Source organism: Hemicordylus capensis, chromosome 4 (genome assembly GCF_027244095.1).
Source record: "Hemicordylus capensis ecotype Gifberg chromosome 4, rHemCap1.1.pri, whole genome shotgun sequence".
NCBI classification, from domain to species: Eukaryota; Metazoa; Chordata; class Lepidosauria; order Squamata; family Cordylidae; genus Hemicordylus; species Hemicordylus capensis.
The window spans coordinates 43,274,858-43,290,373 of NC_069660.1; the positions used below are offsets into that span (position 1 = coordinate 43,274,858).

At 40.1% G+C, this 15,516-nt stretch overlaps 1 protein-coding gene across 20 annotated transcripts in view; it reads left to right on the forward strand.

Annotated features, from left to right (window-relative positions):
- EPB41L1 (erythrocyte membrane protein band 4.1 like 1) overlaps positions 1-15,516 on the forward strand; it is a 247,953-nt gene that overhangs the window by 215,231 nt on the left and 17,206 nt on the right. For 17 of the 20 annotated variants that reach the window (XM_053249591.1, XM_053249593.1, XM_053249578.1 and 14 more), the window contains 3 exons: positions 1,025-1,123; positions 11,122-13,926; positions 14,515-14,622. The exons of the other annotated variants lie outside the window; for them this stretch is intronic. In XM_053249591.1, coding sequence (XP_053105566.1) covers positions 1,025-1,123; positions 11,122-13,926; positions 14,515-14,622 — 3,012 coding nt within the window. The remainder of the gene's footprint in view (positions 1-1,024; positions 1,124-11,121; positions 13,927-14,514; positions 14,623-15,516) is intronic. 20 annotated transcript variants of the gene reach the window in all.

Sequence of the window (15,516 nt, forward strand, 5' to 3'; positions counted from 1 at the left end):
AGGTTTTATTAGGTAGTTTATAAATATGACAAACAAATAAATACATTATAAAATATCCAATTATTAAATGAAAAACTCTCACAATTTTAAGAAGAAAGAATTACGTTTTACCAGCCATTGAGCATGGCAGGCATAGAACAATTCTAGAGAAAGAACTGTGAGCATTTCTCCTATACAGGAGGTTTCCCTTTCCTTTTTTATGGGCAGAGATTCAGCTAATGTTCAGCTCCTTCTGACTGCTGCTGATTCTGTTCTATAATGGACAAGACTTAGAAGCTTTGAAGAACAGGATCAGGCAAGGACTAAACTTGAGAAGAGGAATGCTGGAAGCTTAGGGACAAAGTAGATGTGATGGGGCAGCCATGTTTGTTATCCACACGTCTGCCGCTATTCGCTGATAATATAAACCAGAGTGAATGTTCAGCTGAACCCCTTTTTCCTGCCTTCCTTTCCCTGCTCCATTGCCTAAGAGATACACGAAGCAAGCCAGACTGGGAGAAAATTACCTGAAACAAAAAAAAAAGTGCAAGTGCTCCTTTTGTTCCTTTGTTGCTCCTTTTGCAACAGGAATTTTGCAAAAGGAACAGAAAATTGCTCCTTGGTTGTTAACAAAATCAAACACAGCCCATTCCTACTTTATACATGAACAGACCAGGCATGGCTGCCCCTCTTTGGCTACCAGGATTCAAGATATTGCTGAAGAGAAGGCTGTGAAGGGGACATTACTAAGGGAGTTGGCTGGTTCCCTTTGTATTCAACAGCTGCAGCAGAGAAGCACAGAAAATGGGCAGCTGAGTTCAGCAGGGTGTTGTTCCTACTCTCAGTCGCATGGAGAAAGTGGAGGTTAGTTGAAAAGCTGCTTTCCCAGAATAGTTGACAAAGAAAGCACAAGTTCTGAGTAAAGATTCTTGGAGTGGAGTGTATTCTCCATCCTTTATTTACTGTCTGTCTCTCCCTTTCTCTTTCACTTTCTCTCTCTCTCTCTCTCTTTGCCTTGGGGTCTTGGGTTTCCCTGCTGAAACAGATGTCAGAAGAGGATTCTCCAGAAGATCTGTCATCTGAGCATGGAGCTGCCTTAATCATGGAATCTTTTACACAGAAAAGCCTTGTTTCTTCTCCTGAGGTTATCACTACTCTTTCAATTTCTTTCTTTTCTATATCTGCTTCCCTTTTTGTTTCCTCTTGTAGTTGCTAGAAAGATTTAATGACAGTGATCAGCCATATATAGCCACCCAGGAGCAATGGATATGGGGTGCTTTGGGGACTTAGACCAGTTTTTTGTATGCGTGACAGCAATTGTTGGTGTAGGACTATCAAACACAAGTATGGCTTAATATAAACTATGGTGCTGTCAGTTATGTTTTTAGATGCTCTACGTAATTTTGAATATATTTTTGGAAAGTGGGGTTCAACCTATTCAGTACTTGGATAGGACAACTGAATGGAAAACCAGCGATAGAAGGTAGCATGGGTAATTTATTTAGTTCTGCTGTTAATGGAGGTGCCTACATCTGTGCTGATCTGTGTACTACTTGGCTGCTTATTCTTCCAAATGATCCCTTTACTCAGCAACAAAGATCTTCATGTTGATTGCCTGATAAAATGTATTATCTGTAGTGCATTTCTGAGTCAGCGTGGTATAGTGGCTAGAGTGCTGGACTAGGACCCGGGAGACCCAAGCTCAAATCCCCATTCAGCCATGAGACTTGCTGGGTGACTCTGGGCCAGTCACCTCTCTCTCAGCATAACCTACTTCACAGGGTTGTTGTGAGGAGAAACCTAAGTATGTAGTACACCACTCTGGGCTCCTTGAAGGAAGAGCGGAATATAAAATGTTAAAAAAATAAAATAAATTTCACTTACTTCAGAGCTCCTCAGTAGTTGTCATGAAACAGGGCAGCCTTTAGGATAGATAGATAGATAGATAGATAGATAGATAGATAGATAGATAGAAAGAATAGCTTTATTATGATCATTGGTACAAGCAAACCAATAGTACTGCATTCAGATAAGAAATCAGTCATATAGTGTACACCAGCACAGTAGCCATTTTGTAGCGGCAGCTAGGAAACAGAGCCAGAAGTTAGCTGTGGGTGGTTATTAACAGCAGCTGCACATAATTTTGCAGCCTTATCAGTGATGGAAGATTTCTTATCTGCAAGAAGTGTGGCATAAAATCCAGCAGTTCGAGTGGGAAAGTAGAACAAGGGAGTAATAAGGTTATGTCGACTATCATTATACAAATAACAATACAACAGCAGATGGTGGACAGTTTCAACTGTGCTAAAGCCATAAGGGCAGATCCAACTGGCCAAAGAGATTTTTGAAAACCTTCCAGATAAAACTGCTGGTGGCAGGGCATTGTGTCTTGCTCTGAGAAACACTCTATGATGACTAGGTAGAGAGAGTGACAATAGATAACTGGCAGGTTCTCGGTTAAAATCACCAAGGTGCCCTCTTATGGTCCCTCAAACGGAGCTTAAGTCATTTTGGTGTGTGATGTCCAAGCAGGTATATCTATGAAGCCAGATCACATAGATTCTTCTTCACTCTGTCCACTGAATTGAAGTGGATTTGTATTATAAATGACTTCAGGTTTTGCCAACCGTTTTGACTATATAGCGGCATAGAGATTTGCATAAAAATGTGAAGTGCTTTGATACTTTAATTGTAAGTAATACAATAAATAAGCAAGCTTTAGAAATGGGGCATCATAGCCTTTGGGATAACAAAGGAACACCAGTTTGGGTCAGTTCACTTTTCAGATGCTCAAACACAATGATAATGTACACAGAAATGTAGAATAAAATAAAACTTGAGACATCTAGTGGTGGAGGTGTTGTTCTTGTTCAATACAGCATGTTCTTGTTGTCAAATCTTCCACCTGGGAAAAGAAAACTGGGCTTTTTTCTTTTTCACTTTCAAGTGGATATTGCCTCAAGCTTACTTGCAGTCTGGGTAGATTTAGATATAGATATAGATATAATTAATTGTATTTAATAAGAAATATAATAAAAACATGATTACATCCAGAATTTCCAAATAACCACAGTTACATATGGCATTTCAAGAAAAAAATCCTTGCCAATCAATCACCAGTCTCCCAAATAACAAAGTAATGTAGAACATATATAAAGGAACTTTACACAAAATTTAGTAATGTAATAGAAAATAAAAAGCGGACAGGCACATCCGAAATCTGTGATCACAGCATTATAGTAATGGAAAGAGAAAAAGAAACAATTTCAAATTTAGGAGAAATAACTCAAAAAGAGATTATAAACCAGAATGCATGTTAACTGGATTCCACTATGCAACCAGGTAAAAAACTATCTACTTTGCAATAAGATAAAGTAATATCACCAAACTATCCCATTCACACCTAAAGAAAAGCCTGGATGTTTCAGATAATATTAATACTAATTAAGATATATGTTAAAATGCAGGTTAACTAGATTTTACTATATAATTAAATAAAGTAATATTACCAAGCTGCCTCATTCATAACTAAAGATAAGTGAGGGTATATTATATTGCTGCTAGATAAAATGTATATGGTACTTTGGTATCTAAATGATATGTTTAATATAAAAATTGAACATCTAAGTACTATATTCAGTTCCTGTGTCAGTGTTATAATTAATTTATTTATTGTTAAGATGCTTACAAACACTAATGAAAAACAGTACAAAAGAGAAAAACTGAAAAAGAAATCTATGTTTATTCTTTCCTGTCCAAAAATAATGGGAATGGTTAGACCTCAAAAAATGTGCATATCCCAATTTTCCAGAGGGACCTCAAGTCAAAAAAGCACTGACCAACTGAATTTACAACATGTAAGGGGGTATGTATAGTAGGGTGTATATAAAGCTTCAGTTTCTGAGTGGTATGTTTAGTATAAAAACTTGAGTAATGACTATAACAGTGTTAGAACTGATTAAAATGTTGTTAAGATCTAGAACAGGTCATCCAACTATGCTGATACTTTCCCATCCAAAAATGATGAAAGCCATTGTTCCTCAGTAAGTATCCATGTCCCAGACTTACAGAATAACCTCAAGCCAAAAAACAACTGACCATCTGAGTCTAAAACATGGTTTTAGGAAACCAATCATATTGTCTTGGAAGAAAATTCTTAGAATAACGAAGTCTGTTTCTGTAGTTGATCCAAAGTAGAATAATATCTCAGTATTCAAAAAAGCAATACTGTCTCCGTCTTGTCTGGGGCCAAAGCTATGGATTTCATGAGTAAGAAAAGCCATAGCCTGTAGAAGGAAAAACTCCATCTCCTTGATCTGCAGCAATTGATCAAACAATTCTTCCAGCCCAACGGTAGACAAAGGAGGAGAATTTTCCAGATAAACCAGGCCCTCTCCAGACAGATCAGATCGAGATTCCTCTTCAACCAAGTCATTTGAGTCACATCCAGATTCCTCTTGAACCAAATCAGTATTCAGAACAAACGAGCAGAAATAGTCCAGTTTCTCCTCCATCCTGGTACCAAAATTGCGTCGCTCTGAGATTATTAATCAAGAAAATGATAAGATTTCAACTTGAGGGTAACCTTCCATCCTGTAGGTTAGTACCTTGCTGTTTAGATACTAGGGTAATTAAATAAACAAACAAACAAAAAACCTAAACCTAAATCAATCCCTAATAAATGTATAATTTTAAAAAGCTATTTATTTCTTGGGAATTCAGGCTAAACCTGCAGTCTGTGTATGTTATATTTGCTTCAGTCTAATAAATTGTTCCCTATTGATTGATTGGTAAAAGCCATTTTTTAAATTGGGATCACAAGTTAAACCTTATGTCACAAGCCTTTCACCGCTAATATAGTCTGCTTGGCAACAGTATGCTCTTTCCATGCACTGAAAGAATAGGGTACAGTTATGCAAACTCAAATTTCTTACAGGTATAAGCATAAATACAACAAAATGTAATGAACAGAAAGCGTTACATCATACAAAACATGAGATAATGGGTTGCTCAAGTGGAGAAGTAAAAGAATTGCAGAGTTCCAATTATGAGCACACACACACACAAAAAAAGCACAGGGGAAGGTGATTTTATTTATTTATTTACTTACTTACATTTTATATCCCGCTCTTCCTCCAAGGAGCCCAGAGCGGTGTACTACATACTTAAGTTTCTTCTCACAACAACCCTATGAAGTAGGTTAGGCTGAGAGAGAAGTGACTGGCCCAGAGTCACCCAGCAAGTATCATGGCTGAATGGGGATTTGAACTCGGGTCTTCCCGGTCCTAGTCCAGCACTCTAACCACTACACCACGCTGGTAACAGCGATAGTAAAGCAATCAACCTTGGGAAAATTTATGCCTACACATGAAGAGTAAACAGATGGCAAATCAGTCCGTCTGGGTTTCAAGAAATAAGTCTTTTGCTGCAACAAAGAGAGTCCAAAGTCCTCCTAAGAGTAGTCCAACAAATTTCTGTTTAAAACTTCATTATATATGAGGAGAAAAAAGGAGACTTTCTGAAGTGAAAGTATAGTGTCCTTCTGCAGACAGTCAGGAATATCAATTGTTATAAATCCACAGTCCAGACAAAATATCCAAAATTCAAATAGTTACAATATAAACAATAAAACGATTAAGATCTCCAATTCAAATCAGGAGAAAAGGAGAAAGAGAAATACACCATAAGAATGACATAAAGAAAAAACCAAGAGCAACCTTTCCTTATCATGGATGACAGTCCAAAGATTTATGACCCGAATAATCTGGGTAGATTATAAATAGGGCAGACTGAATTTATAAGCACCAAGTGCCATTTGACTTGATCCAATTGTAGACATGGGTGTCCACAGGACTTTATCCTGGAGCGGGGGGCAAAGCCATCAATCCAATACCCACTCCCTGGGAGTATGCCCCATTGAATTCAATGGGAACTGGCTCAATCCAGCCCTTGCCCCCACCCCCCCACCCCCGGATGCTCATGATCGTAGATTGTTGGCTATATGTCTTCAAACAATTGTTTCAATTCTTGTTGTGGCCAGGACCAATTGTTGATTATTTACTTCTGAACGCAACATAGTTGGCAACCAAGTTGCAACCTCATGGCAAAGCAGTCCACATGAAAGAGTTCCCCGCAGATTAGCCCAAGCATTGAAAATCTTACCTTGGAATAGAAAAGCACAGAATTTCTGTCAGTTCTGAATATGACTTCTAGCATAGCTCAACATATACAAAGGATTATAGGATCTTAACTGCATTGCTGTGGCACAAAGCCAAGTTAAAAAGAAGTGCCTTGCCCTCTAGTGGACAGTGGGTGAGCAGATAATATGAGAAACAACATCATCATGAGCCTCTTCATACATAATTTTCCCTATGCTCAGTGAACATGGGGAAGGGGAAATGGTAGTGCACCAGCTGGCCATACACTGACACTCTGCAGTCCTTCATACATGCAGTATTTGTCTACAGAGGCAACCACTGAGTGCAGGATTAGAGATATAAGCTGTTTTACAGTCTTTGATCAGTACAGAAACATGAAGGAAATAACACAATGTTACACCAAGTATAATAACATCAATATAGTTTTACAGCTATATGACGACATAGTAAATTATTCCACTATATTAGTCATTAGGTGATGTCAAATATTCATTGCTATTAAACATAATTTAGCCACATTGTAAGTCATCTCGGCTTGATGATCTGACAAAAGAAATGAGATATATGCTTCATCTTATAGAATTCGAATAAATAAATAAAAATAAATCTTCTCTGCCTGGTATATCCTTAATCAGGGGTAAAATTAACGACTCTCGCGGGTCCCTATAAAAAAGAGTGCAGGGAGAGTTCTGCGATTTAGAACCCTGGCTGGCCAGGGTTCTAGAAGGCAGGAGGGAATTCTCCCCATGTCCACTGCTTGCCTCTGAAGTCAAGAGCTGAATGTGTGGAGGGCTAGGAAACGCAGCTAGTCAGAACATCAGTGCTGGCAGTGGGGGTCACTGGCACCTTCCCATTCCCCAGCATATATTAGCTGTAACCAGGACTATGGAGACGGTTACGAAGGTAACCAGACTTCAGTGAGATAGTCAGCCTTGGGGCATGGCAGTGAAGGCCACTGCTAAGCTCCAAGAGGGAGAATAACTGATGCTGACTAAGTTCTGAGTTTAGGGCTTTGCTGAAGCAATTGTATGACTTTTTTAGGATATGCCACCCCATTTAACCACATACCTCATCAACTGATCAGCTCTTATAAATACAACACAAAGGCTGGCTATTTTTGCCAGTCCCTGCCTCCCTCTGAATCACATCATACTTCCCCAAAATATGGCAGGACATATTTCCAGGAGGTACAGTGAACTTCAGAGGGAAGAGAAGTTCAGCAAGAATCATCCCTCCCTGTAGGGCCAATGCTTCGTTAGTCTGGATGTCAGCCAGCATCTCCAGTGAATGCACTTCACACAACCCCAACTTTGTAACACAACAGTCAAAGAAAACTCCATGGCAAGTTTCAGGTCAAGGGATATGATCACCAGTCCTATCACAGCCCATTCATAAAGAATAAGTAGAAATCCAGGACATGGCTGCAAATCAGCTGTTCAAAGGCACCTTATCAAAAGCGACCTCACCAAAACAAAAACAAAAAAGCAAAATTGAATAGTTATAAACATTGTGCTGAATTAGAACGGTCTTAGTCCATGGGAGGAAATGGCCACCTGTCTTCATGAAAGGCAGAACTGGTTATTTCAACAGCTGGAACATTAGTGTATCTGATTCTAATTCTGATTTATTGTTCAATGAAAGCAGGAAGCTCTGCATTTGCTTGCCGAAACAAACACAGGGATCACAGATATGATGGGATAAACAGCTCATAAGCTTTTTGTTAGTTCTGAAGCTCTTTTGGAGGCGGGGGTGGAACATGGTGTAAAGGAAGATGAATGTATTTAATACTACAGTCATTTGGTGTGATGGTTGGATGAAATGGATTATCCAAAGTGCAAAGTAGGACTGATTTCAAGCTTTGGCTGATATTTCATGTCAGCTCTTTGTAGTTGCAAATGAAGAGTTTGGTATTTGACACTCACAGGCTTGTGAAAATCTTTATTTTACTGTATTTTAAGTACAGTTTAAAATACACACAAGGCTGTGTGCACGTAATATAATGCAACCACTGTTTGGTGCTCTGTGTTGAATTTCCCAGTGAGTTAAAATTTGCTTTGCAGAAAGGGAAGGCTGTAATATCCAGGACATCAAAATCCAGACTACCCACCTTGACATCCATCTCATTTCCATTTTGCGGTACATGACCCTTGTTAGCTATCAGTGTTTTGTAGTGTATATCATTTTGAACAAGGAAATTTTGCTCAGAGCCATAGAACAAAACTGACAAGGTTTTCTGGTCAGCCTGTTTTTCACATGCACATGATGAATGAGTGGGGAGTTGTAAACAGTTTTGCCAGTGTCGAAAGGTTTTCCCCTTTTTGCATTCTTTGGGGGACTGCTCTGAAAGAGGAAGAAAGTGGGCGCTGAAGGCTACTGTATCTCCTGAAAATATGTCCCAACATATTTTGTGGGGGTATGATGTGTTTTTCCTGCGCAGGAAACATTGCCCTCACTATGAAAAGGCTGTTTTTCCTCAGTGATGTCAGCAGGTAGCTATAATCACATTAGCTACATGATTCCGGATTGTCTAGGATTACCCATGTTACCAGTCCAGGGAACATTTCCTTCACTCTTAGTTGGCCTTGCCATTAGTGACAGCTGTACATAGGCAAATCAGATTGGCTATATAGGCACTCCCCACTTTGCAAACATCCAACTTACAAATAGCCTCACTTACACACAAACAAGTCATTGCTCTTGGGAACTATATGCATTCTGAGTAATGAACATCTGACTTACAAATGAACTCTTGGAACACAACCCATCTGTAAGCTGCGGACTTCCTGTATAGTGTATGTCGACATGTTCATAACATGATCCCATTATGTGGTGACCATTATGTGATCAGTTGGGGCCACTCTCAGCAGGAGACAGAAACACTAAGCGGGGGCGGGGAGAGAATGGCCCTGACTCGATGGCACAATCTTTCCTTTCCTTTAACCGGAACACAAATAGGGGGAATGATGGCAATGAACAGCTTTGATAAAAGTGAAACCTTTGCACATATAAGGGGTTTTTCAGGAAATACCTTTGCCTCCTTACAATCACTATTTTTGTCCAGATTGAAATGGATGGATATTTGTCACAGTCCTAGTTATTAGTAAAATCAGTGATGGTGGGAATGGAGAAGAATTTTTCATGAATTCATTCGAGTTCTTGTTTTTGTTTATAATGAGAAGAAAAACAGAGCCCCCTATAATTTTTGGCTGCTGAAAATCAATACGATTGACAGGGTTTTCTCTAGTAATGTGTACACATGCAGGCTGCTATATGTTTGATCATTAATTATTTGCATATATTATGAGATACATGACTGTTTCCCTACAGTTGTCTGCCATTATTGAAGGATATTGTAGTGTAATTCATATCCCAGTCCTGACTGTAACATGGTACTGCAGCAAATCAGTTGTGCCTGCACAAATGCTTAATTGATTTTGTGAAAAATCTTCCTGTTGCAATGCACTCTTCCTACCCTCTAGCCATTCAGCAGTAATATCACTATACACAAATAAGTGATTTAACTAGTCTATACTAGGCTGTTGTATGTCCAGCATTACCATTATAAAACCCAGTTCATTATAGCAGGCGTTCTGCTTTTGTCCACATAGACTGCATTTATGCACTGCTGAAATTGCACAATGAGTGATGGGTCTGGATAACACATACAGCATTTTAAAAACCCACATAACTATATATTAATACATAGCATACTTTGTGCTTAGGAATTTTTTTTACTGCTGTGCTGCATAGTGTGCTAAATACATACTATGACTTTACAAGCTCTTTTCAGTAGGCTTCATTTTTGCTGCCTCCTGCACTCTCTGTGATGCCAATTGGATAGCGCTGTTCCCGCTATTGACTTTCTCAGCCTCTGATCAGCTCTGCCTGAATGGAATTGGCCTCCCTTCAGTGTTGCTGGATTTTGGACATAAATTGTCTCCGATGGCCCAGAGAAGCAGAATATCATGTGATAGTCTCTCGTTTGCCCCTCCCCATTTTGTTTGTTCTGTCAGAAAATCTTAGGACGCTGTTAGTGCCTAGAAAGTAGGAGGCGATGGGACCTTCAGTCTATAATGTTGCTTCTGATCTAATAGGCTAAAGGAATTTCCCCCTAGCAGATTTTGAACACACTACAACATACACACACTACACATTTGCACACACAGAAATCTTAAAGTAACACACCAGCTTATAAAGTGATTTTGTTAAACCAGTGCACAGATCTGTATGAATGTATCCTATAACTGAATTTTGATTTTTAGATTAGTTGTGCAAATAAGTATAACATGCAAATAATTAACCAAGCATGCTACAGCTTTCATTTGATTAAAGCATATCATATATCTTAAGTTAAATGAACTCTTTTTGTAATTTAGAAAATCAAGGCTTTTGCCCTTGCCTCACTCTTTGAAACTTTATATGATTTTGTCTGGTTCTGCAAGCATTTCTTGCAGAACGGAATATGAACTTTATCCCAAAGTGAAATAAATTCCCCTGATCTTTACAAACATACATAGAAATCTGATCAAACTACACTGGGATCATGTAACTGACGCCACTCAACCATTGATCCAAATCAACTGATCCAAATCTGCTGTTACACTTTCCATTAGAATTCAGACAATTTTGATAACGGCATCTTGGATATTCAAATCTTTGATCCAGTAGTAAAAATCACACAATGATCATAATGCTGTTGATATTTAGTAGGAAATCTTTGGAACCAGATACTTGGAAATGAAAGGGAAAGCTCTTATCTGTAAAATTAAGTTTTCAGTGCCAGTCTCCAAACCTAGCTTTGAGATTTCAGCATCCATTTGGTCAGTAGTGTCAGCATCTTCTTACAGGATGCTGTAAGAAGTTGTTTTAATAAATAATAATATAATAATTGATATAATGGCAATGGCAGTATTTGTATGTAATGATCAGCTTTTCAGGTAATTTATGTTTAATGTTAACTCTTCTTGCTCCAATTGCAATGCAGGGTTCAGAGCATTGGGTATTTATAGAAAGAGAAATTTCTGGGCTGGAAGAGCTAGCACTAAAACAAATCATTGAGACCCAGAAGGAAGACATGCATGCAGGTTCTTCAGAGAAGCAAGCAAATTTGGACTTCTCAGAGGTGACCACTGCAATAGGGGAATTCAAAGAGCAAAAGGAGGAGAAAGCAAGTGAGGAAAGCAAAACTCAGATTTGCAAAAAAAGAGCCAAAATGATAGCCAGTCCAGAGGATTTTGAATCATTATGGGAGGATGATATGTATGAAAGAGAAAAGAGGAAACACTCTTCTGAGACAGACAGTCAGTCAGCTGAGGACAGAGAACGACAAATAGATAATATGGAGGCAGTAGTGATAGCTTCCATTGATCCTGGAGAGAGAGAAGAACAAAAAGAAAAAATTGAGGCAGTGGTGGTAGCTTCCATTGAACCTGAGCAGCCAGCTGGCCCCATCAAAAGACCAGCAGAAGATAGTACTGAACCTGGAGATTTCCAAGCTGAAGAAAGGCAAAGTTGTGCCTTTTCTTGGCTAGAGTCTCATAAAGAAGAAGGCAAAACTACAATGCAAGAGCATAGGACTCTTTTGACAGCCTTGGACAAGGAAATGTTAAAAACGACCTCAGAGTCTGAGACTGTTAAAACTAAGGTGAAACTGAGTGATAAGATGGTGTCTGCTACAGAAAGAATAATCTATTTGGGGTCTGAAGAAACTGATGAAAACGATGCTAAAACGAAGAAAACAACTGACAGAGAAAATGGTTGTTCAGCTGAAGAGAGGCAGGAAGATCAAATAGAACCATTTGATGAAAAAGAGAAGAGTACTAAGTTGGCTTATACAAGAGAAACTGAAGGAAATAATGAGTTCCAATCCAGCTCCCCTACACACTGTGAAGGAAAATCAGAGAGCAATAAACCAATAATGGAACTGTATCAGCCTGATAAAGATACAGAAGATGGTAAAAAGGTACATCCTATAGAGCAGTTTATTAATGAGAGAAGGGAACATTCACCAAAAGGTGAAAGAGATTCTGTTCAGCCAACTGGTTATGAAACAGTTGATTACAGAGAATCCAGTGCACCCTCTTCCACAGAAGAATCTAGCCAAAAGACTTTCCATTTAACAATGCCGCGGTTTAAACCTAAATCCCCAAGAGAAGAAGCAGTAGCCCAGCTCTCTTGCGAGCAAGAGCAGAGAGCAGAAGAACTAAATAGTACCTTTCAAGAAGAAGGTGGGGGAGAATCTGACGAGAAGGAGACTGACATTGCCACAGAAAGAGTGGACATGACTTTAAGAACTTCAGAAACCCAAAGAAAAACAACTAAGCTAGCAGTCATGGACACTTCTCAAATATTTCTGCAAATGGAAGCCATAGAGATTACAAAATGTACCCTGATTTCCTCAGCACAGCATCTTTCTGATTCTACAGAAGTTTCAGAGGGGAAGCAACATAAACAACAGCTCTCAAAGGCTGGAAAATCTGACCTGCATAAAACCCCAGATTTAAGCCAGCTCTCTGAGAGCAACTCTTCTGAAATGCAAGAACCAGCCCAGAATAAACACACGGAAGTATCCTCCAAGGATAAACACCCTGAATCTGAATGGATGGTTAAAGACAAAATCTCGGAAGGTGTAGCCAAGGATAAAACCGATGTAGTGAAAGAAGTGGAAGATTCAACCAATGCCAATCATCTTGAAATGGAACAAATGGCCAAAGATAAAGCCTCTCTGTCAGAAGAGTCAACTACAGAGAAACCATCAACATTAGATAATCTCTCCGAATCGAAAAAGACAGTGAAGGATAGATCCTCTAAAGCTGCAGAGCCAGAGACAGGGGAGCCCTATGAATTGAATAGGCTGGCTAAAGAAGAATTGGATAACCACCCCAAAGTAGAAGGAGCAATTATAGATAAAATTGCAGCATTGGAAGGCTCTGCTAGGGATAAACATTGTGAAATGGAGAAGCTGGCCAAAGATAATCTCCAAAATGCAGCATGTCCAACCCTAGACTCCGAAGAGGTGGTTCTGGACAAGTCCTTTAACTTGCAGCCATCAGAGGATGAACGTTTCTCCCAGGCTGGCTCTTCTGATTCTAAAGCTCCAGAACTGGGATGGACACTCCAGGATAAATCTCCTTTGAAAGAAGGAGCTGAGACAACAAATACAATCGCTCAGAAGTATGGGTCACCAGAAGGGAACCAAGAATGTTCACAGCCTGATAGTGCTGCAGTACAAGACAAGAGACAGCTACAACCTGCATGTGAGAAACAGAAACCAAATCTAGAGCCATTGCACCTCACTGCCTGTGGTACAGACACTACTCCATCTCAAAAGCCTAAGAATATAGCCTCAACTGTAATGAGCCATGGGGGCTCATTAGCACATGGAAGTGAGGCAAATAAAGATGTTTCTGTAGCTTCTAAAATCCGGATGTTTGAACAAGGTGAAGTTTGCAGCCCATCTTTTGATGAGCAGCACATAGCCCATAAGGGATTCCGTGAAAGTAAGACACCGCCAAAGATGCAGATACAACTACAAAAAGGTATATTTTCAGAGAACTGTGGAAACAGTAAGGTGGCCTCGGACACTCCTGATGACAAAGAGAAGGATCTTTTAGACTCATCTGGTGTGATTTACCTAGCTGTTGCACAAGGCACAAGCGAGGGAGAACCTTCTCAGCCTTCGTCTTGGAAGGAAGATATTTCCCTTGGATCAGAGCAAGGAGAAGCAGACGGAGATGCTGAACTTGCTTCTCCTGATTCTGGCTGTGAAATCACTCTGGCAGAAGCTGTGGTAACTCCCCAGATGAACTGTCCCACACTGGAAAGTTCATAAAGCATGTTGTGTGACTCGTTTTTCTGCATCATGCGCCATGGCTTCCAACATGGCCGTTGACTAAGAGCCACTGCTTGCACCCCCTGTCCTTTTTGTCTGTGCGTGTGGCCTGGCTCAGTTGCTGAATGCAAACCTGCTGGCCCAGGCAGCTCATCAGCTTTGGGATTGTTATTTTTGTATGTGTGTGAATTCCTGTAGGTTTGGCTACTTGGAGAATGCCAGCTGCTAACGTGAAACCAAGCAAAATGAGTACCATGAGCAGAGTTGTGTAGTGGTGGGGAGGGGAGGAGTGACACGCTGAAAGCTTTGTATCTCCCCCAGACTTCCAGGCACGCACCTAGCAGCAACATTCTCACGCTTCAAGCTTCTTCCTTCTTGCATCTCTTGATTTAATACCCCTTTTTTGCTTGGCTTATGAGCCCTCCCTCTCTCCCCTGCCTTTGGCAAACTAGTGGCTGGCTGACGAAATAGCTTCCCACTGCTCCAACGAGGCACTAGCTAATTTCCTTTCTGTACCTTAAGACTAACCCCTTTTCTCTGATCTAGAGCAAATTTCAAGAACCAGCTTGGGAAGAAAAGGATTTGTCAGGCCCATCAGTAAAAGTCACCCTGAAAGAAGAGAGTGTAAAGGCAGCTGCTCCAGTGGCCCCTCAGGTCTCGATGCTGTTTTACTAACTGCTTGTTTCCGTGGTGTAAGAGCTCCACCTAACCAATAGGGAGCTGTGTGCCACTGACTCCTTCCCCTGCTCCTGAGCAGATTGATTGATTTATATGCTTCGCTTCTGTTTTGTTTTAATTCGCTTTTCTCATACCTCTCAACATACCAGAAGCAAGGGCAAAGAATAAGGAAGTGGGTTGTCATAGCAACTCATTTAAAGGATAGTGTTTACTTCCAAGGGGCCAGTTCTCAAATCCTGCTGGTGTCATAAGGAGTCTCTCCATTGACCGCAGTAGCTTTAGGGTCAGGCCCCAATAGAGGGAAATTCTCGAGGAAGAACTCAAGCCTGCCAAAAAAAAAGGAAAACAATGAATTAACAATTCAAGGTGCTCCATTACGAGTAAAAAGCAGCTTATAGGCCAGTGCATGGTGAAATGTCCACTCTGAAGCAGTTGAGAGGTATGTGGGGCCTTCAAGGGAAGCTAGGAGCGAGATGTCTCTTTGTTCTGATTTTCTTGTCAATTACACTGATTACAAACATACTGCAAGAAAGTTAAAGGGTTTCCCGTAATGGCCTGCTTAATCCAGAGACACGAGTGCTCACAGTACAAGCCCTTTCAAACACAATGGTGTGTTCTCTCAAGACAGCACTGAATGTTCCTTGTGTACTTTAAAATGAGCCTTAAAAACTGAGGTGGGGTATGAACAACACATGAGTAGAAAACACCAAAGGACCCATCTCAGTGAAATTGACAAACCACCTTGCTCCTCCTGCAATATGTGAAGTTGATTGGCCTAAGCCTTTGTCTTTTCCCCACATTCAGACTCTTTTTCTCTTCTCCACCTTCCCTTCCTTCTGGTTTCCCCCTTCTAATACTTTTCTTTTTGAC